General features: G+C 45.2%; 1 protein-coding gene across 1 annotated transcript in view; it reads right to left on the bottom strand.

Moving 5' to 3' along the window:
- The window catches only part of LOC147262157 (zinc finger protein GLIS1-like), a 38,672-nt gene extending 21,143 nt beyond the window's left edge, over positions 1 to 17,529 (bottom strand). Inside the window, exons 1-3 of the mRNA XM_086204596.1 lie at positions 17,350 to 17,529; positions 15,216 to 15,326; positions 1,017 to 2,108 (exon numbers count right to left, since the gene is read on the bottom strand). Coding sequence (XP_086060722.1) covers positions 1,017 to 1,892 — 876 coding nt within the window. The 5' untranslated portion in view covers positions 1,893 to 2,108; positions 15,216 to 15,326; positions 17,350 to 17,529. The remainder of the gene's footprint in view (positions 1 to 1,016; positions 2,109 to 15,215; positions 15,327 to 17,349) is intronic.
- Positions 17,530 to 20,647: the final 3,118 nt, after the last annotated feature.

Below are 20,647 nucleotides of genomic sequence, written 5' to 3'. Positions count from 1 at the left end.
GGCCCCGTAAGAAATTGAATTTGACACCAGAGTTCTAAATGGTCCATTTGAAGGGTATGTGAAGTTGGAAGGGAGGAGGTTCGCTTTGATTGACAGAAAATGGTTGCAACAGTTGCCAATTCGATTGTTGGTGCATGTTTTGGATAAAAATGCAAAGGGAGGCATTTTGAAGAACCCTCGCTTCATTCCTGATGAGTCATCTCAACTGAGGAACCACTTACTCTGAGGTCCCCGAGAACAGCGGACAAGAAACAGAAGAATTTTAAAAGTAGATTTCAGGGAACAGGTTTCCTGAGGGGAGTTTTTCCAACAGTTGAGGTTTGCTGCTGGTAGAGTGACTCACGTCTGCTACCTTTAAGGCTGCTAGCTGCCAACCGCATCGCGTGACCACGAGCATCTTCGTTCGTGTGGACACGCGATCTCGCGTTGGTCTGGCCGTCTGCGTACACACAACTGAATCTTCACCATTTTTGGTGGCAGACATTTTCTCCTATCACATGTTTCTGTGCGGTTTCTTGAGTCCAGTGCCATTTGTATATTTTGAACTCTTTCAATGTTGAGTTGTATGCAAAAACAGTGCTTTGACTCTGACATGTAACTACTAGTAAAGATGAGTTGCAGGACTTGGGTTAGTAGCAGATCACCAGCTCTCTTCCAGACAATAATCGGTCTCGTCATTTTCCTTCTTAAAGCTTCTGTAAATGGTCGCTTCTTATATGGCGCTTTTTCTCCTTGGCAGCACTCAAAGCACCAACAATGTCTTCTCGTTCACCTGTTCTTCTCACACACACACACACACACACACACACACAAACGCACAGATGTTGGACTGCCAAGGTGCCAACCTTTACCACTAGGGGTTCAGTATCTTGCTCAAGGGCACTTTGACAAGGTCACTGGGGGAAGTGAGTGACTGGAGCAGTTGACACATCGCCCAGCAGCCCCACTGGGAACTGTTTTAGGTGTGATTGTGTGATGAGGGAATAGAAGTGCGGTCTGTCTGTGCACTGACTCACCATACATTTGTTGGGTTTTTCTCCAGAATGGACCCTCATGTGGATGAGCAACTTGTAGCGAGCGTTGAAGGGCTTGTGGCGCCGCACACAGCCGGCCCAGAAGCAGGCAAACTCCTCCCCTTTGCGCTGGTCGATATGCACCTTCTCAATGTGCCTCACCAGCTCCTCCTGGCTGCTGTAAGTAGCACTGCAGTCAATCCAGTGACACAGCTGGTCCTGCTGGTCTCCTGCAGCGTCCGGTCCTATGGGCCCGATGGGGAAATGAACAGGGGGATTGTCCTGACTGTCATGGCCTTGGCATTGATGGCGCACATGAAACAGCTCCCCCTGCTGGTTGTTAATTTGAAAAGTTTCCCTCTTACAGGACAAGAAGTCATCTGTTGGCTCTTGTTTTATGGAGTGGTAGTCCTCCTGCCTCTTTTGTTGCTGATGAGAAGTTTTGTGGTCAGACCCAACTGCACCAGAGGAAGAGGTAAAAAACAAAGATGAAGAGGAGGAAGTAAGAGTAGATGGTGAGGAAGAGGCGGCACAGCTGGTGAGCATGTAGGATATAGGCAGGGACGGCTGGGGATAACAACTGAACCTCTGGGTGTTGGTTTTAGGTTCTGAGAGGGTGGCGACGTCCTCCGCTGTCTTATCAATGAGGGATCCATTCGTCTTACAGCTGAGCAGGGATGTCAGGTCACGCCCAAGAGAAGACAAGGATAAGGAAGTTCTTGGAAGATAGCACATCCCCAAACCACCTGAGAGGATGGATGACTGGCAGAAGCCACCGGAGGACAGCGGAGCCTGATGGTCCTCTACATCTTCAAACACACTTCCGAAACCAGGAAGAGTCAGCTGGACGTCAGGAGGTCCGAGGTCGGGGGGCCACATCCTGGCCCCCGTCTGCTGACTTCCACCAAGAGACCGCTTTGGTAAAATCGTTGGATAGGATTGTCTTTGAGATACTTTAAAAACCCGCCGGAGGCAAAAGTGTCCACAGCATCTTTCAAATGTAAAGTTGGTTGATTTGCAGCTGCTGGTATCTTCATGTGTAATCTTCCATCATTTGTTCCAAACTGCTGAGTGGTCCGTCATCTGCCGTGCGCTCTATCAGACACAAACCCAGATGAGTCATTCTAGAGGACAAACACTGCAGAATACTTTCTGAAAATTGCTAGCTGTGTAAACTAGCGGTGGAGGAAGAACTTAAGACTTAAGACAACTCAAGTTGAAGTACCAATACAAGTAAACAAAAGTCAAATCCAAACAAAGGGTATCAGAATAATTCACATCGTAGGTAAAAGTACAAAAACTGCTGTAAAAAGGGTCTTGATTAGTACTGTATTATCATACGAGGTATTATCAGAAGTTACGGTTGCAGCTGCATGACTTTTTGCACAGTTGGGGCATTGGTCTGAAGATGAATCTGAGGGGTCCTGAGATGGTCCATACGGTTGCAAAGCAGAACAATGAAGACCCCGACCACAAGGCATATATATTATATTTTCCATTCCATCAGGAATAAAAGGTGTAAGAGCTGACTGACTCCCATCGCATCCAGCAAAGTCCTGCTAGCTCCTGCAGTGCTAACATTAACAGGGCTAGAATGACAAATGCCTGGTTGGAATTTTGTTCCCCTCTTCATAGCTTCACTGTTGGGAACCAAAAAGGGCCCAAGTGACTCAGGACCTATTAGGATATTACAGACTTGTGAGTCAGCTGGTATGAAAACCTGCCGTGCCATCTAAGGGCTGGAGCCTAACACCTCGGAGGAACCTGTGTCACACCCGTTGTTCCCTCATTTCCAACCATCAGAACTCCGTTTTCAGTCATGAACAATAAATGGGCAGAGGTGACTGGCGGAGGTCTTGGGGGAAGTAAAACCCAAACAAACGGCGAGTCTGACCTCCTTGTCAGCAGCTTTCAATCAAGCCCTTCTGGGTGAGTTTGTATCAGGTTTCCTTTCAGCTGCGCAGCAGTGGAGGCTGATTCACGACTGTCGGTTTTAACACCACCGCTGCAACAAACAGCCAGGCGTTGGGAGGCCACCGTCGCCTGGAAACTGGTCCAGACGCTTGTTAGGAGACGAAGTGATGGACTGGAAAACCCCTGTCAAATATACACTGGTTCCACTGTGCAACATAGTTCTTGAGTGATTTCTACCGTTCTCCGCCATCTGCCAGATATTGACGATCTAATTTACAACAGGATCTCCACCACATGTAATTAGTCATTGGAAAGATTAAATGTGACTTTATGAGGATGTTTATTTTACCAGCCGACGAGATGATGAGTCAGTTCACCTCTGTCGTTATATTAGCTGATGAAGGAGTCACTACGTGTAGGTTCAAGCCCATAGTTTCCTGGTATAGTCTGGTTTACACTTTTATGATTCTTCCAGTAAAAGGCTGGAGTTCCCCCCGCCGGCGTTGTGTTGCAGAGCAGTCATGGGAACTGTGGTTGAATCTTAATTAGAGAGATGGCAGCAAGTCTGTGTGTCAGCGCAGACAGAAGAAACAGATTAATGATCCTTGCGTGGCAGAGGTGCTTCAAAATATGAAAACTGCACCCTCATACCTGGTGGGTAGAAGAGCAGAAACCAACAGGCCACACAAATGCAAAAAGCAAGGATTAACTCTTCTGTATTTCATAGAATACACTTGTTTAAGTAGCTTTACACCAGACCTTTTTGTAAACAGCAGCACAAATCTGGTGGCACATATAGCAGAAAAGGGATTTTTATAGCAGCGTGTATTCATAAACCACTCCGGTCCTGATCCAAGAGAAGAGTCAGATGCTAAAACTAAGAAAAGTGTCCCGCAAAGCCTCAAGTGAGCCAGCGCACTTCATGAAATAGCAGGCTCATCCTGCTGGCTGAGGTTAGCCGAGCACAGCTGTGGCATTTCAGGACGAGCAAACGTGTACTTGTCTCAACAATAAGCACTTGGGTCCTTCAATTGCAAACTTTTGGTTCAACTCAAACATGGGAAAATGTTCTTTATTGAAATGAGGGATGCAAATACTGAGATAAACAAAATCGTCAAGAGGCTGATGCGTCTGTTCTACAGAGTCCAGCCGGGCGCTCAATCCTGCACCTGCGGGGGGGGGCTTCCACTGGCAGTACTGGGTGTAATATGAGAGGAATCGCTCAGACGACCTTTTAGCATCTTTCAGCTCCCTGTTTTGGTTTAACAGCCTACAACAGTTTAGTTGACTTTCACCGCTCTCATCCCTTCAGCAGCATCTGGCAGCTGTTTTCACTGCGAACGCTGTAAAGCAGCGCTGCACAAGCAGCACAGCGGTGAGCAAAATTAGAGAGGAGGTGATGATCCTTCGGCAGCTAAAGAGCCACATATTTTCCACAGTTGATGGAAACAAAACGGAGCATTGGAGAATGACTTATTTGTCTGAAGCCGACTCACAAAGAATGTTCGTCCGAGTCGGCAGGATGTGTAACCCTTTTAACCTAATAAGGTGATAACGCTGTGTTTACAGCCTTTTTAATTTTTCATTTTAAAATATATGCTTTTTAAAAAGGATGAACATTAAAAAGAGGCGGAACATTTTCTTCAAAAGTTTTAAAAAGTCTTCTGAAGGGAATTAAGCAGGAATTACAGTTTTTCATATTTGTTTATTTACACACAGTTTGGAAAAGAGCAGATGCTTTAAAGAAAAAAAAGATGTAGGAGCTGAGTCCAGTTGGTAGGAGTGAGAACAGGGTTTCCATTCAGGAAAGACTTGGCGTTCCTCGCTGAAAGGAGGCGGGGTGATGCTGCAGCAGCAGCTATGCTAGCAGGTGATCTGATGAAACTCAGGAACCAAATGAACCCGCCAGTATGGTTCCTGCTTCGTACTCAGGTTCCACCGCTAAAACTGAGTTCTCTCCATTCTGTAATGCATTAAATTTATGTGACACCAACAAAAGAAGTTCCAGTGTCAATCAAGCAGGAGCCAGTAATTTGCAGTAAAAGTTTTGCTTTACAGTTTCACAATCATGACACATTTCTCCAGACCCGGGGCTCCCGACACACCACCTGGTACCTCATCCCGCCGGCCTGAGGGGCGGAACCACAAGTATCAGCAGCCTGGGACGATGGGAGATTCTGGCGAGCTGCTCGGGTCCAATGGTGGCTCAGTCGACTCCCTATGATTTACTGTATTAGACTTCCCACCTTATCCCATCGCTAAAGTCAAATCAAGCGTTTTTACAAGCAAAAGGTTGGAAGACCGCCCTCCCCTCGCTCACGTGTCTCCTCCTGCCGATGGAGGGTGTGATGATGCTGATGTTGGGCCTTTCGGCGGCTGGTGCTGTCAGTGCAGAGGATTCTTTCCTCACCGTTGGCCAGGGTAAACGTCACTGGTGCTGTCGATGTGGCCTGACCGAAATAGGATGCAGCCTCATTTCTTTGCTTACGTTTTACATTTGTTTTGGGTTTTTCCTTTTTTTCCCAAGAATCTAAGTGGATGATTTCCCTCCTTTCCCCCACTGAGTATGTTGGGTGTTCGCTTTTGAAAAAGGTGTCCTAAAATACTCCCTTTTGGAAAAATGTGTACCTCCTCCATCAGCCTCCTCTAACGCCATGGTCTAAAAGCGCATCACAATCGTTGAGTAAACTCGTGTGTGCAGGAGATTTTTACGGTTTGAACAAAAGGAGCCACCGTTTCAGAATAAATGTGCGTACGCGATTCTGAAGACAAATTTGCAAACACGTCTGTTTGATCCACAACCGGTTTTATACATTTAGGTGCCGTTTTCAAGCTTCTCTGATTGATTGTTTGTTAGCAGCGGCGCTCTGAGCTGCAGTGAAATACATGGGCGCGTCTCTCATAGGCTGAAATCGTCTGCATTATACTTCAGGCTGAACGATAAGTTAGAAGAAAACATCTCAAACAGGATCCAACTGAGCATTAAAGGAAATGAGTGAATTATGTAACCGGTTTCATAAGTGTCACTTGTGTTTTATTAAAGGCTCCAGAGACTGATAACAGCGAGAAGTTGGCGAGTCGATGAGAATTTACACTTCTGGAAATACCTCAGGCCTCAGGGCCTGGGTTTTTAAAACAGGCTGAACCTGAGGAGCCCCGTGTGGGGTTTTGGCTGTCATAAAAGACCATCGTCACTTATTCTTGTTTCGGGACTTCAACCTTTTTTTATCCAGAGAAAAATTAAATCAACAGCCACTTTCTTTACCTTCTCACTGTATTTCTATCTGAAAAACTCTCCACTCATCTCTCCTGTGCCGCTGGAGGTTAAATCAACAATAGCACTAACAATTAATTCACATCTTAATTTCAACCATCTGCGATTTCTCAAACAATCCGGGGCAGCAAATGCAGATGCAGGCCTGCTTCTCGGCGGCAGCGCTGCTCCCTCTGTAACCTCCCGGCTGTTTACAAAGGCTTTCAAAGGCCTCCGACGCTGGGCAAAGACGTGGATACTCACTGCTTGGAAATGACTTTTGAAATATTTTAATGGTATTTTGACCTTTAGGCAGACTGGAATCACAACGAGAGAGAGATTTGTGCTGTGATAAAAGTTTCCTGGTCAGAATTGAAGCGGGAGCATCGTCGTTGCATGTAAACGCTGCCGGGACGTCCCAGCAACGTCTCGCCACGCAGGAACAAAACCCCAGTCTGACAGAACCAACACCACTGGCCCACTTCATGCCCCCCTTTTCTGGTGTAAACGAACAGTTCAGCGTGTGGCTGTCTGACTCTTATTACATGAAAACAATTTCAAGTTATCCTTAAAACGTGTGTCTTGTCAGCGTCTATTTCTGATCGTGTTCTTAAAGGCGAAGTTCATTGCTTATTTTGTTACAACAGAATTCCAATGCGCAGTTTGAATTTGTGCTTCCTGCCTGTAACGACGTGCAGTCAGATGTCATTTGTTTTCACGACCCCTGGGGGTTCGTCGTCTCATTCTAACGTCTGTGAGACCGACGCTCGTGGAAACATTTAGTAACTGCTCATCTGTCCGTAATTATGTGTTCAATTTTTTTGTTGGCGACGTGTTAACGTCCACTTTTCTTACAACGTGATGAAGTTTTGTCTTCAAAGTGTTGGAGACTAACATCAGCAAGAAGCTGCCACCTCTGGAGTGGCGTGGTTCAGGTGCCAAGTCTACGGACAGAAAGCCTGACAGGGGAGGTTTGGGCATTTTTTTCCAGACATACCAAGCAAAAATCCTGCAACGTCAGAGTCAAGGATCAGCTTAATGAAAGGGACAATGTGAAGGCTGTTGAAGCTGCACCAGCACAGTGACAAAATCCAATGCCAATGCTTCTAAGTCATGTCTGCTCCAAGAGGCCTGCCCAGGTGACCAAACCGCCGAGGACAGTGGAAACACAGCTTGGAAACCAAGAGTGGAATGCAAAATGTGACCACAAGACCCCAACTGAGGAGGTCATTACTCCTTCATGCCTGGTTCTCACATTGATAGTCCAGCTGGGAGAGATGATGCACAGCTGAGGCAGGAAAGCAGGTTTTAATGTCTGAGTCAAAGTGCATTGCAAAGAATTTCCTTCCCAGAGACTACATTCACATCAACAGCAGTGACCTTAGTTTCTAATAGAAAATACCATCCACACTTCAGTTGAATTCAAAATTGGAGATTCAAGAGAGTTTTGCACTTCAACTTGGGGAAAATTGCTTCCTTTTGGGTACATTTGTAACCTAAAAGTACAATGTTGGACTTCAAGAGGCCAGAAGTGCAGCTTTTACCTGACAGGAGGACAACAGGGCGGACCCAAAAGGGTCTCACCTCCCAACTCTGCTCTGAGTGTTCGTGCCACAAAGTCCGTCTGAAGACACGACACTCACGAGATCCCCTCCTGTCTACGGTGGAGTTTCCCTCTGGAATTCTGAAACTACATCTGCGGTATCATGACAGGTGTATACGGGGGCTATCTGACGAAACACCGAGCTTCCAGTTGACGATGCGGCACTCACCAGGAGCTGGGCCACGGTCATTAAACAGTTAGCTTCACTCTGAATGAAGAGAGGACAAAATTTGGACAAAAATGACCTCAAGGCCAAGTTCACCACAAAATCTACGTTCCCAAAGTGCAGCCGGTGATTAGGCAATCCAGCTCATAGCCAAATCAAACCTAAATACCAGGCAGGTGTATAGGTGCTCTGTAAAGGCCTCTACAGGAGCACCCCTGGAACAATAATTACCTTGGATCGTCCCCTCAAACGCAGGTAAACACTTCAGACACGCCTGATGCCAGTTTCCTGTTCTGACAACCATGTTTATTGGACCATGTCTGGGCTTTTGGAGAGACTTCCATGTCCTACACAGTTACCAGGCATCACCAAGTCATATTTATGGATCAGCAACCTGCTGTCTTACAACATTAACAGCCTCAGAAAGATATTTGAGAAGATGAAGAATACACTCATTCAGACCTGCTCTCACTTGGAAAGTTGCTAAAGGGGGTTGAGTGAAGCAGAGTTTATTTTCCAGCACAACATGAGCTCACTGGAGCACCTGTACAGTAAAAACCACCTCAGTGCGTCTGAGGCCAGTTCAGTTTTTGACATATTTTATAGTAAACATTTAATCCCTTAGGTTCTACATGAGGAGGAGTTTCCTAAAATTAACTCACACCAACATGAACGACAGAAAAGTCAAACATTCAAGTCACTTGAGCTGCAGCAAAGTAAATGTACCCATTACTTTTATACCTCAAATGTTTTGAATTTAAAAACCTTCAGTTAATAGCAATTTTGAAGATTCAAGTGTGATAAAACGTGCTGTCACTGGTTTGACCTCGTTTTTTAAGTGCCAGGCATGCAGAGCGCCACCGTCCCTCGAGTCTCCCAGAATTCAACCTCTAGGAATTTCGCAAAGATTTAAGCCAAGTCCTTCATCTTAAACTTACTTGTAATCATGAAAGTGACATTAAATTTAAAAAAAAAAATCTGATTAGAAAATCTAGAAAATGATTTAAAAAAATAAACTATCACCACAAAAACCCTCACATGGGAAATGCATGAATAAAAAGAAAATTTAACAAATAATACAGTGGAGACAGAAAAGGGAACAGGGGATGTGACTTAAAGAGACCAAAAAAGTCCACGTATTTCATGTAGAAACACCTCACTGACCGGCATCGTCCGATGTTATCAGATCTGTGACCAGGTATCCAGGTGAAACGTGAAGGATTCTAGCCAATAATAGAAGACTTGAATAGACTTGGATATTTTTGATTTGGTATTTACAACTTTAGTAAACTTGATACATCACCTGACTTTCCTTTATTAATTATTTGCATTTTTGCTGATATTGAGAATTTTTGCTTTCTAAACCTGATTGGATGATTTGCTATAATAGTAGGACAGCCCAGACTAGCAGAGCACATGCGGCAGCAATCAGGGGACAAACCATTCCAAAAATAATACGGTTTGGATTGAAGGAGTGTGTTGTCAATGACGGCAATTAGAACAGAACCTCGGTACGAATGTTGAAAATCAGGGACATGACTTTAATATTCATCTTCATCGGTCACAGCAAACACCACAAAGTAAGACGCATCAGTGTGGGTTTTTTTCAAGCTGACTAACAGACTTGTAACCAGCTGGTCAACCGTTAGCTCAAAAGCTAACGTTAAGCAAAAACATGGGGCCATTTTTCAAAACAACTTGGGACATTTTTGCAACATCTTTTCCTGTAAAAATCCCCCCCCCCCCCTTTTTTTTTTTGGTGACCAAATAAACTTTCACCAGACTTCCCATCACCTGAGGATCAGTAGTTCTTACTGAGTTTTATTTTTTGGACATGCTTGTGATAGAGTGGCCGCAGCCGTTATGTTAGTCTTCACATAACCGTCCATGTTCTCATTTATCTGCAACTTTACGAGCACTCTGGGACACCTCGCCTTAATGTAAGAGGGTAGATTAGCAGCTCTCTTGACTTCAGAATTTTGGATGCCTCGTCTACACTTGCTCCACCGAGCACTGACTTGCTTCGATGTGACGCTCACTGTGCCGGGGACCGGGTTTAGACTTGCTTGTGATTTGCACGTGTGTGACTTTATCCCACCTCTGGTAGATGTCTCCCCTCAGTGTGCCACGATCCTGTTTGACCTCATGTCCCAGACAAGATTAATGCCCGACTTTGGCAGCCAAAAGAAAATTTTATGACACTCTCACAACTCATGTTCCAGTGAAATCCCCCACTTACTGTGACACAAGTTGCTTTCACAAGTGAAGGCTCTGAGTTCTCTTTCCATCGCTGGTACTGTATATAGTAAACATAGTCATGTGAGTGTAAGTACAGGAAATTACTTATGAGTGCTGGAAATGGAAATATGTTTCAGTTATTTTCGTAGGCCGGTGTTAAAATATGCAATCTCATCATTTTGTGGATCAGTAAAAGTGCTGTCCTCCACCAGAATCACATGTCCTCTACTAAAGTTTTCTTTTCATTTCTCAACTTGAGCCAAAAAAGTGGGTGTGGATCCCAGCCTCTCCTCCATCACTCCTCACCGATCCCCATCTATCCATCCTCTACTCCTGGCAGACCCAAACATTTACAAGCAGGTGTGGATCTTTGAGAAACTTTGACTGCAAATGGCAGGAAATTCCAGTGAAATGACAGCGGTTCAGTCCAAACCACAAGACAGTGTGAGCAGAGCCGAGAACCAGATCCAGCAGGGCCGGCAGCCGCAGCAGTACCTATGGACTCAACTCGGAGCTGCTGGCCTGCCAGCGTCTTGAAATAGGAGCAGCTTCAAACATGTCTGGTAAAACTCTTCTGCGATGACTGAGTCTGCTGTGGTGGTACCGACCGACTCCAACGTGTCTTTCAAAGCAGCTTTTGGCTGTTATTTGGTCTAAAAAACAGATTGTGAAAACAGATTCTCTTACACCCAGCATCAAGCACAGCACAAGTGTCATTGCTCGTTTCCAGCCCGGTGTCCATATTGTTTAATAGTGAAAGTGCGTGTTGGTCTTTCAACGAGGTGTGGACAGGAACGCGTCTTTGGCTCTCTGGAGGAAGTAGAAAAGTAGCCTTGTGAGGCCATCCGTATCTTGAGACCTCTGGACGTCTGGATCCCCTCCTATCAACGACTACTAGAGTGCCGAGTGCTCTCCTTGACAGACGGCGTAGCAAAATTTGACGTTGTCAATGCTGAATCTAGAGGGAAGAATGGAAAAAGGGTTTTCTCCCCTGAGAGGCCCAGCTGGTGCAGACTGCTCCAGGTGTCATGGAGCCTAATTCTGCACTTGGTGATGTGGTTTTTCACAATTTACCAGTTCTTGTTTTGAGAGACGCCACTTTCTATCTCTCGGTATCGCTAAGCAGCCTATGCTGATGTCATCAAGCACGAGTACCGTTCAGGAAAGAATGCAGTCCCAAATAGTTTGATTTCAGTTTCTCATGATGGGTCTTGATCGAAGGGGATTCGCACGCAAACTCAACTTTTGAGCTTGAGACATAAAGATGTGCACACCGAGCAAGCGGAGAACAAGTGACGGCGAAAACCCTGGTCAAGGTTAATGGCGCTGCATTTTTCCCAAAGTTTAAAGAGCGCCTTGTTCAGAAAAACTCCCATTGTTTGTCGAGGTTGGATCACAAATCGAAGGATGTTTGACAGACGATTGTGCAGAAAAATTATTCATGTTAACATACGCATTCCATGTATCCATTTACAAGTTATTTGTTTCCTACTCGCAAAACAAGCCACTTTCCAGTTCCCTTTTTCCCCGGCGGGACCTTTGCAGCCTTTGTTTTGACTCTTTTTAGAAAAACTTTTAATGTGAATGAACTTTCCTCTGCGAGCGGCTGAAGTGACCAAAGCTGTTTCATCTGCTGCACTGTGATTCTGTGAGATTCATCTTGAAGGATCTCATTGAATTTAACTGCCGTCTTTGTTGTCTTGGTGGCGCCCAGTAAAAACATTTACACTTTCTTACGACAAGTCCATTTACCTCGAGCCTGGTCCCAACACTACAGACAAATGTCAACAGAAACGGCCTGTACCAAGTCCACTTTTAATTTAACTTTAAAAAGAGGATCATTTTCAAGAGACTATTCTTCTGTCCGGTGGGTTTATTTAGCAGTACGTAGGCAGGAATATTGCTGCTGTGTTGATTTAATCGATCTCTCTGCTCTCTTGCTGCTGCAACTCCAGCCTCCTACTGAGGACCTCGTGGGAAATAAACTAATCAGTTTTATTGGGTTACCCTTCATAAAACCATCAAGCTTTGGGGGGCACATGAATTTTTACTTAAAAAAAATGCCAAACTCTCTGATCAACAAGGGTGCAACTCGCTCTTAAAGCTTTAATCAATATTTTCTGTGTTCGAAACGGAGCGCAAATGTAACCAAATGTGCAGCTCATGTCAGCATATGAAACATTTTCATTTATTTTGGATCGTAGTTTCACTACTTTGGTTCAGTGTCTCATCAGTGCCATTACAGCAAGCAGCAGGGAGCTGTTTTCGGTAAAAAAAAATCTATATAAATAAAAAAATAAAAGCACTTAAACCCAGCAAATGCTACCTACACGTATAAGCAGCAGTGCTACAATCCATCATCCATCCATCCATCATCCATCCCTCCATCTATCCATCCATCCATCCATCATCCATCATCCCTCCATCATCCATCCATCCATCATCCATCCCTCCATCTATCCATCCATCATCCATCATCCCTCCATCATCCATCCCTCCATCTTCTCCCTCTCCTCCTGTTCAGGGTGGTGGGGGTGGAGCCTATCCCAGCAGCCTTCCCCCTGGACAGGTCACCAGTCCATGGCAGGGCCAACACATAGAGACAGACAACCATTGGCTCTCCCAGCCACGCCTACGGTCAATTTAGAGTCTGGATTAACCTGGTCCCTCTTGATGTCTTTGGACTGTGGAGGAAGCTGGAGTACCAGAGAGAACCCAGCAGGAACAGGGAGAACATGGAGACTCACCCAGAAAGACCCCGTGCTGCAGCCGGGGCTCCACCCACAACCTTCTTGATGGGGGGCCACAGGGAGGATCACTGCTCCACCCACAACCCTCTTGCTGGGGGGCCACAGGGAGGACCACTGCTCCACCGGGCCGCCCTCATCTACAACATTACAGAAAGTTTCCAAGAAAGTAACGTAATCTCAGTATTGCAGGAACTGGCAGGATCGCCGTTTCTGCTTCCTCCACGTCTCTCTGCCGCGTCGTGTTTACTGAGCCACATTGTTTGAACCCTTGGCTACAATGCAACCTCGCGGCCTACGTTCCGACTGAAGGGTAAAGTCAAGCACAAGCGGACGGGAACTTCTTTGCAAACAGCTCTACAGTGAGTTGATGTTGTGGGCCGCCACAAATAAATCAGTGTTGAGAAACCTCCTCTTTGTTTTGGCAGACTAGACTCAGTTTAGTTCACTTTAGCCACTAACTAGTGGAGTTAAACTGAGGTGCCACTCTGGATCAGTACAGCCCACATCTCTCCTGTACCAGTGTTGGTCATCCATTAATACTTGGACCATTTTAAAAATTGGGTGTCATTTTCTATTTAAAGGTCATTATTTCTGATTTTTGCAACTTTATACTTCTACTTCTTTTGATATAATTTTAACGATATTTATCTATGATGATAGTGACCATCATCACATATATTTCTGTAGTCAAATACTCAAACTTATAGTAACCCCCCCCCCCACATTTCCAGTGCACCACTTAAATCAAAATATTACTAATTATTTACCTGTAATTTCAGACTGATCATTTTGCAAATGTGTATCTTTGCTGCTTAAATTTGAAATAATTACTTTTGAATTGTGGGGTTTGTTAGTTTTACTAAATTTCATAAAAGAAACTGAATATTTTCACCACTCCAAAACACTGAATCAACAAATCATCTGGCCAAGAGGAGGAAAGGTTCGCCTGGAGCTGAATGTGGAATAAAATCTAAATTCAAGAGACACACTTTCACTCACACACACACATTTCTTTTCTACCGAAGTTTTGCCAGAATAACCTGAAGCAAGGGTCTGAAGTTTCCAATCATCATTTAGAGATAAACTACCCTCTGTGTATTAACTGAAACCGTTATAATCCCACTAATTTACTGGACAGTGCTGAGAAGAACAGTTCAGGGAATAATGAAAACAATTTCCAAGTAAAGATGATTTAAAAGGCACTGGCCTGCAGTAACACCAGAAACAATGTTGAAACAGTTACCTCTGATACTCGCAGCGGGTCATATTACCTTGCTGTGTCACCCTCGGGTGTTGCAAAAGAGCCCCTCTGGCCAGCAATAATATTTCTGAACCAAAACCAAAATGAGTTCTGCTTGTAGTGCAATCACTGCTAACATCCCTGAAAGGTACGTAGGAAACAGGCAGCGAGGAAAAACGTGTGACGTTCACTGACACCACGACACGGACAAAAGCTCTCATGAAGCAACGGCTCTACCGCTAGCATGAGATCGGATGAGACCAATTCAGTCAATTCAGACTCCAGGGTGTTCTCTTTAAGACATGGTTACCAAAAGAAAACTGTCCAACTCCTAATACATCCCATGTGATGCCTCAGACATCTCACCCCTTAATTAAAACGTTAGCTCATCGGCTCATCAAGGGGAATTAGTTCGTCAGCAGGGACTTTAATGACTTACCACCTGAGGGGACTGCATAGGTGTCGATTAATGTTCAACAAAGGAAACCCTCCGAATCAGCAGGTGTGTCTGCAGCTTTTGTGCGAACATTTAAAAATAAAAGAAATACGAGAGCAGCAACAAAGGATTACATAATGGAAGAAGAGCGGAACTGGCAGGAAATACGTGATGTTACAACTGCAGTTTGGTGCACAAGTCACACTGCGCTTTTGTGTTTATACTGTGACCTCATACACAAATGGCGCCATACAAATACACAAACACAACATAGGAGAAGTCACAGGGGAGGAACATGATGTTCTGAGGTACAACGATCCGATGGATGCACCGACTCTGAATCCTGCCTGACGACTGACAGACGCTGTTGTTCTTGTGTCTTTAGTTTTTGTTGTCCTTTATTCTAATTCAGTGCCACAGAAATCTCCCGTTCTAGAAAAACAACAACTACTTCTCCCAGAACTTCATCACATTTAACAAATTAATGCAATCACAAAAAACAAGCATAATGGGTTACTTCTGATACAGGGACGATAAATCAGAACAACCAACGCTGATTTTAAGTTTAATACCAAAGTTCTTGGGTGCTGCTGTTTTCCTACCTGTGGGACTTGATTAGGTCCTTCATCTCCATCGCCCCCTGGTGGCTGGCTGCAGAGGCATAGCTCATTAATCCCACCTTCCTCATGCTAGCGGTTGGGACGTGGACCAAACTAAAAGAAAACATTCCAAGAAAGAGACATTCAAAGTGAAACTTCTAATTGCTAAGAAAAGTCTTATTGTGTGTAAACCCTAATTTGCTCGTAGGAACATTTCATGAATGAGGCCCAGCATGTTTGCTTACTGGGAATTAAAGTGCATTTCTGGGCGTTCTCTCAACACAATCCAGAATCCTAGAAACGTCATCAACACCTGTTTGCGGTAAATTAACCTGCTCTATTCATGCATGTTCTACTGCCCCCTGGTGGGCTGGAGTCACTACACTCAGTCTGATGCTGGTCCTCTGGAAGTAGCTGTAAAGTTCTGTCTTGGTTTGGTTGAAACTGATTAAAAAAAGGAGACGAAGAAGAAGAAGACGTCACACGGGCAGGAGCATTCCCAAAGGGTCTCAAAAATGTTAATGCAGGTTTAATTTCTTTTTGTGAGAAACAAATGTAAAAATGACAATTTGTGGTTGCGCATGGTGTAATTAACCATCAGTTATCATCCTGTGGTTGCCAGGCAACGCTGTCAAACCACACATTTCCATGTTTACACCTTTGTTACAGAGTCAACACATGCTGGGGGAGCTTTACAAGTGCTGCTATTTGATTTGTATAAACTCAACTATCTGTAATCTATAACTTCAAATTAACCGACGAGTCATTTCTACTCGCGCAGCTCAGTTTTGAAACGTTGAACCAAACGTTAATGAGAAGAAACAAAACGTCCTGTGGCAGTTTTCACATTTCTGTTAAACCAAATCCACCTCCTCAATCAACCGTGATGACATTTTGACGCTTCAGCTGATGCGTCCTTCTCGCTTCACCACAAACGATTAATTGAGCTCAAATTAAAATGAGCGCATAAATCAGATGGGGGGGGGGGGGGTCCTCACATTACAGTTCAAACGATAAAGAAATGTTGAGTTCATTTTAAAGGGTCAAGGGTTTACTGAAATCACAACAGGGACTTTAACAGATCTTCACTTACTTTTGGACTGAGAATTTCTTGAAAACATGAATAACAAATCACACGATAACAAATAATCTGTTCACGATCTTGTTATAAACTGTAATAAAATCTGATTAATTGCCATCTGAGGAGGACATGCGGTGAAAAGATGCTGCTAAAAAGGAATTTGTCCAAATGAACACAAATTTATTGACAACTGCAACGTCCATATTTGTGGGAATGGATTTAATAAATGACCAGTGGCATTAAGGCCGGTATCTGACGGCTCCAGAGGTCCACTCTCTCTTGTCAAATGATGAAATATTCTGAAACTGTGGTTTGCATTGTGTAAAAGCCCCACAATATGAAAACACTCCACTAAAATTGAAACGCTTTTGTTATTCTCTTCCCCTGGTGTGAAATTCAGGCAACGGAAGACTGCCAGGGCAAACAGGCTTTATTTAAGGCTGAGGGAAACCTTGGCTCGCCGCTGTCTCCCACTTGCAGCGCCATGCTTCATCTGAGCACTTGAACAAACAATCAGAGCATCTGGAGCAACATCTGCTGAGTCCTGTCCTCATCAACCTGATCTCATATTAGCACATTAACTCATTTTGTGCTGCGGTGAAAAGCACAACTCTTATTAGTGCGTGAGATGAAATGAGGTCACCAATACAGGGATTCGAGCCTGGCTGCACACCCTGATGGGACCACTGGCGAGGGTCCCCCGGCGCAGAGCTCCATGTCAGAGGCACCAGGAGACTCACGCGTAAAACAAGCTTCCCCGTCTGCTGAAGCTCCGCGGAGCCAGATTTCCACCCCCTGCGCAGCACTTCTCATTCCAGCGGCATGACACAAACCGGTGGGCTGCAGAGCAGTGGAGAGGGGAAATATCCCAGCGCTCTAGTGGGTGAGAGTTCACCAGCAGCTCCACGGTCACTGTCGCGTCGTGATGCTGCGTTCACAGCCTCTGGAGGAGGAGGCTCCCCCTCGTTTGTCCCCGGCTCATCAGCGCGCATCCAGCAAACCCTCGCGAGCGCCTCACAAACCGTCACCTCGCGGCCGAGGCTCCGCTCCTCTTACCGTGTCCGCCGCCGTCATCGTTCCCCGCCGGCTGGAAGCTGGTGCTCTCTCCTCGCGCTGGCCGCACGCGGCTGACACTCTCAGCAGCTCGCGCTCACTGGCTGCATCACCAGTGTGAGGCGCGCGCGCGCGCGAGCACGCACGCGCACCGCGTGTGCGGATGAGTCGGTCTCCGCAGCCAATCACATCCAGCAGCGTAATCAGAGGCTCCCGGCGTGTCGCCACTTCTCCGAGCGACCTGCTTGGCTTTATCTGATAAACCACGTGCTCCGGAGGACGTCCAGAGACGTTCCACTGCCTGATTCAAGATGGGTTCTTGATTAGAGAACTTCCAAGTAAGTAGTTGGACTAAGCTTTGTAATCATGTTTTAGTTCACTTTATTTATTTATTTATTGCAAAGCCTAATAAAACCTGAATGGTGGCCACCAGTTTGGGGGGGGGGGGGGGGTGTCAGTGTTTGTGTGCAGGGAGAGACTAACTAACTGCCACCAGCTAGAACCTAGAACTTGTTCGCTCAGCCATGACCCCTCTTTCATTTTAGGGTTAAAACTTAACGAATAGAAGTGAGAATGAGGTGAAACACCAAGTGTTCTTCTCTCTGCCTGGGACTTCTGTTCTCCTGTCGTTGCTCCACAAATGCACGAGTTCTGATTTTTCATTTGTTTCCAGTTCAGGAGGTTCACTTCGTAGGCTGACTGGTATTCAGCAGCTCTGTGCACTTTACTGTTCCTCCTCCACGCGTCTATCAGAGGACCCAGGAGTACTCGTCACAAATACTACGTGGGTACAACATGATTTGTGCAGGGAAAAAACCCCCGCAGGCACAGCAGACGAAAGATCTGATCCTGAACCAGAGTTACGATGTTAAGGAGGTCTCCAGGAATCACTGATGCTTGGCTTTGTTTCACACTCAGAACAGAGCAGACACAGGAACCCTGATGAAGGCACAAATGCGCTGCTCAGAACTGTTGTTTTCAAGAGACTTGTTTGAAATGATTGGTTTAAACGTCCCGGTTGGTCATTGGATGAAGACCTGAGCTACCTACATGACATCATGCTGAGGGCTTCCTGCAAGTGGTCGTCCCATCCGTGTGCCGTTGTCTTCAACGTATTATTTCATGGAGACCTCTCCCGCTGCAACAAGAGATGAACGCGGGATTATTCTGACGTGCGTCAACCAACACTGAGAAGTCTCGCTCAGATATCGGAGAGCAGCGCGTCTCACCTCAGACGTTTCTAAATAAGAACCGACAGCGCCTTTAATCCTCAATAGTGAGTTCACATGGGTTCTCTTACACTTAATGGTATTTTTATTTCCAATGGAATCCCTATAATTTTGTTCTGTGTGTGTTTGTGGGTCTGGGAATTGACCGTATACTGACCATTTTCTGGTTTTTGGTTTGGAGAATTCCCCACGGCATCGCTGTAATTGCCAGCTCTACGAGCCCTGTATAACTCATGCTGCAGTACAAATTAATGATGCCTCCGATCACTGGCGGCGTCCAACTCCCCGCCTCTCCCACATTTGTTTCAATCATAACAATACTTGGAGATGAAGCCTACTGTATGAAAACCTGTCAAACATCTGCTCCGTCACAGGACTGACAAAAATACACAAACAAGCAGAGGAGCTATCTGATTACACGCTGGAACGGCACGCTGGAGTTTTATTTCTGATTCCCCAGATGATGCACAGAGCTGTAAACAAGGCCTCTGGGATGCTGCGCGAACAAAACCAGATGCAAGAATCAACTCACAAAAGAAGGGTTTCTCCAGGAGGAGATGTGGCGCTTTCATCTCCTAACGAGACACAGGCTCAATGGCCGCTCTGCAGGGCTCTTTGACTCGCCATTGTTCGTCTCACATCCCAGAGATCATTTTGACTCGTCGTCGTAGGAAACGCAGGTGTTACTCATTAATATTAACAATGGCTCTGTTCAGTTCAGCTGAAGAAAGGAAGTGGAACACATCCATCATGAGCTTACACTCCGTGACTTCTAAACAGAGCCATGGGCTGAAGAAAAGTTGTTTTTCTGGGGGGGTTTGGCCACAGCTTCCCTCAACTTTTTGTGGACACAAAATATAACTTAGTCCTTGAATTTAGAAATTTTGTGCCCTCAAGATACAACCTGCTCCAACAAATCAATCAAACATGGGAGCAAGTTATCCTCTCACCTTGTGGCCTAAAATAACTAATATTGTTTATCTTGTGGCCACAAAGTAACTACATTTGAAGGAACAACTTCTCTTCACTGATCGAACACCAAGTGATACCTCTGGGCCGCTACGTAATCAAACAGATGGAATAAGTTCTATTTTCCAGGTTCTCTGATAACTAAATTGCTACATATTGTGGCCAAATAAAATCAAACCGAGGGAACGTGGCTTTAGAACGTCTCCATATGTTGCTTAACCGGAACCCGTTATATCTTGTCATAAATTTGTTAAGTTGAGGGAACAAGTTATCTCTCGTGGCGACCATCATTTTTCTCTGTCTCAAGTCTGGTGTGTGTTGGCATGGACGTCATCTCGGAGATCGTCTCTCTGAACTCGTGATTAATCTGACTATTCTGAGACTGATGACAAATTAAAGTAAAAATCCCTGAAGCACGATGACTCCACCCACGACTGGAGGACCGCCGTGACCTGCGTACTCATGGGAGATCGCGGACCAGCGTGGACAAACATCCATCATTGAGGGATGATTTCCACAAGGTTGTCAGACACTGATAATAACACATTTCAATTGCAAAATCAGAATCAGAAAGACTTCATTGCCAGGTATGATTTTATACATACAAGGAATTTGCTGTGGTGCTGTTGGTGCATGCATTCCAATAATCTAGACTAAACTAAATTCTTAAAGTGAAAATCAAGCAATTTTTACTTTAGAATGCTGGTCACAGTGTTGCCACTCAATACTGCATCAGTCCTAATACTTTTTGGTCACTGAGATGCCAAATGATGAGGAAAGAAGAGTCCAAGTTGAAAAATACTTCAGTTTTCATCCCAGGCTCCTGAGTAGCTGGCGTCACCTCTCAGACCTGGAGGCCGTGTCCAGGATGTCCATGTTGCTCATTGCAATACTGCCCTCTGTTGGCTGATTTTGGTGATGCACCGAGAACTTCTGCTTTGTTTTCACTCTTGCAAAACATTTAGACAAATATTCTGTTACACCACAAACCAGCTCATGCTGTCAACGGTTGTTTTATTGCTGGACTGGTCACCACGTCCACACTTGTTATTATTCTGTTGGCCTATTTCTTTATTTTTCTCAACTTAGACTGTTTCTTCTAA

This window comes from Aulostomus chinensis, chromosome 5 (genome assembly GCF_037954235.1).
Source record: "Aulostomus chinensis isolate RoL2024-O1b breed Wild chromosome 5, RoL_Achi_v1.0, whole genome shotgun sequence".
Lineage (NCBI taxonomy): Eukaryota > Metazoa > Chordata > Actinopteri > Syngnathiformes > Aulostomidae > Aulostomus > Aulostomus chinensis.
This window is presented reverse-complemented; position numbering and strand designations above follow the sequence as displayed.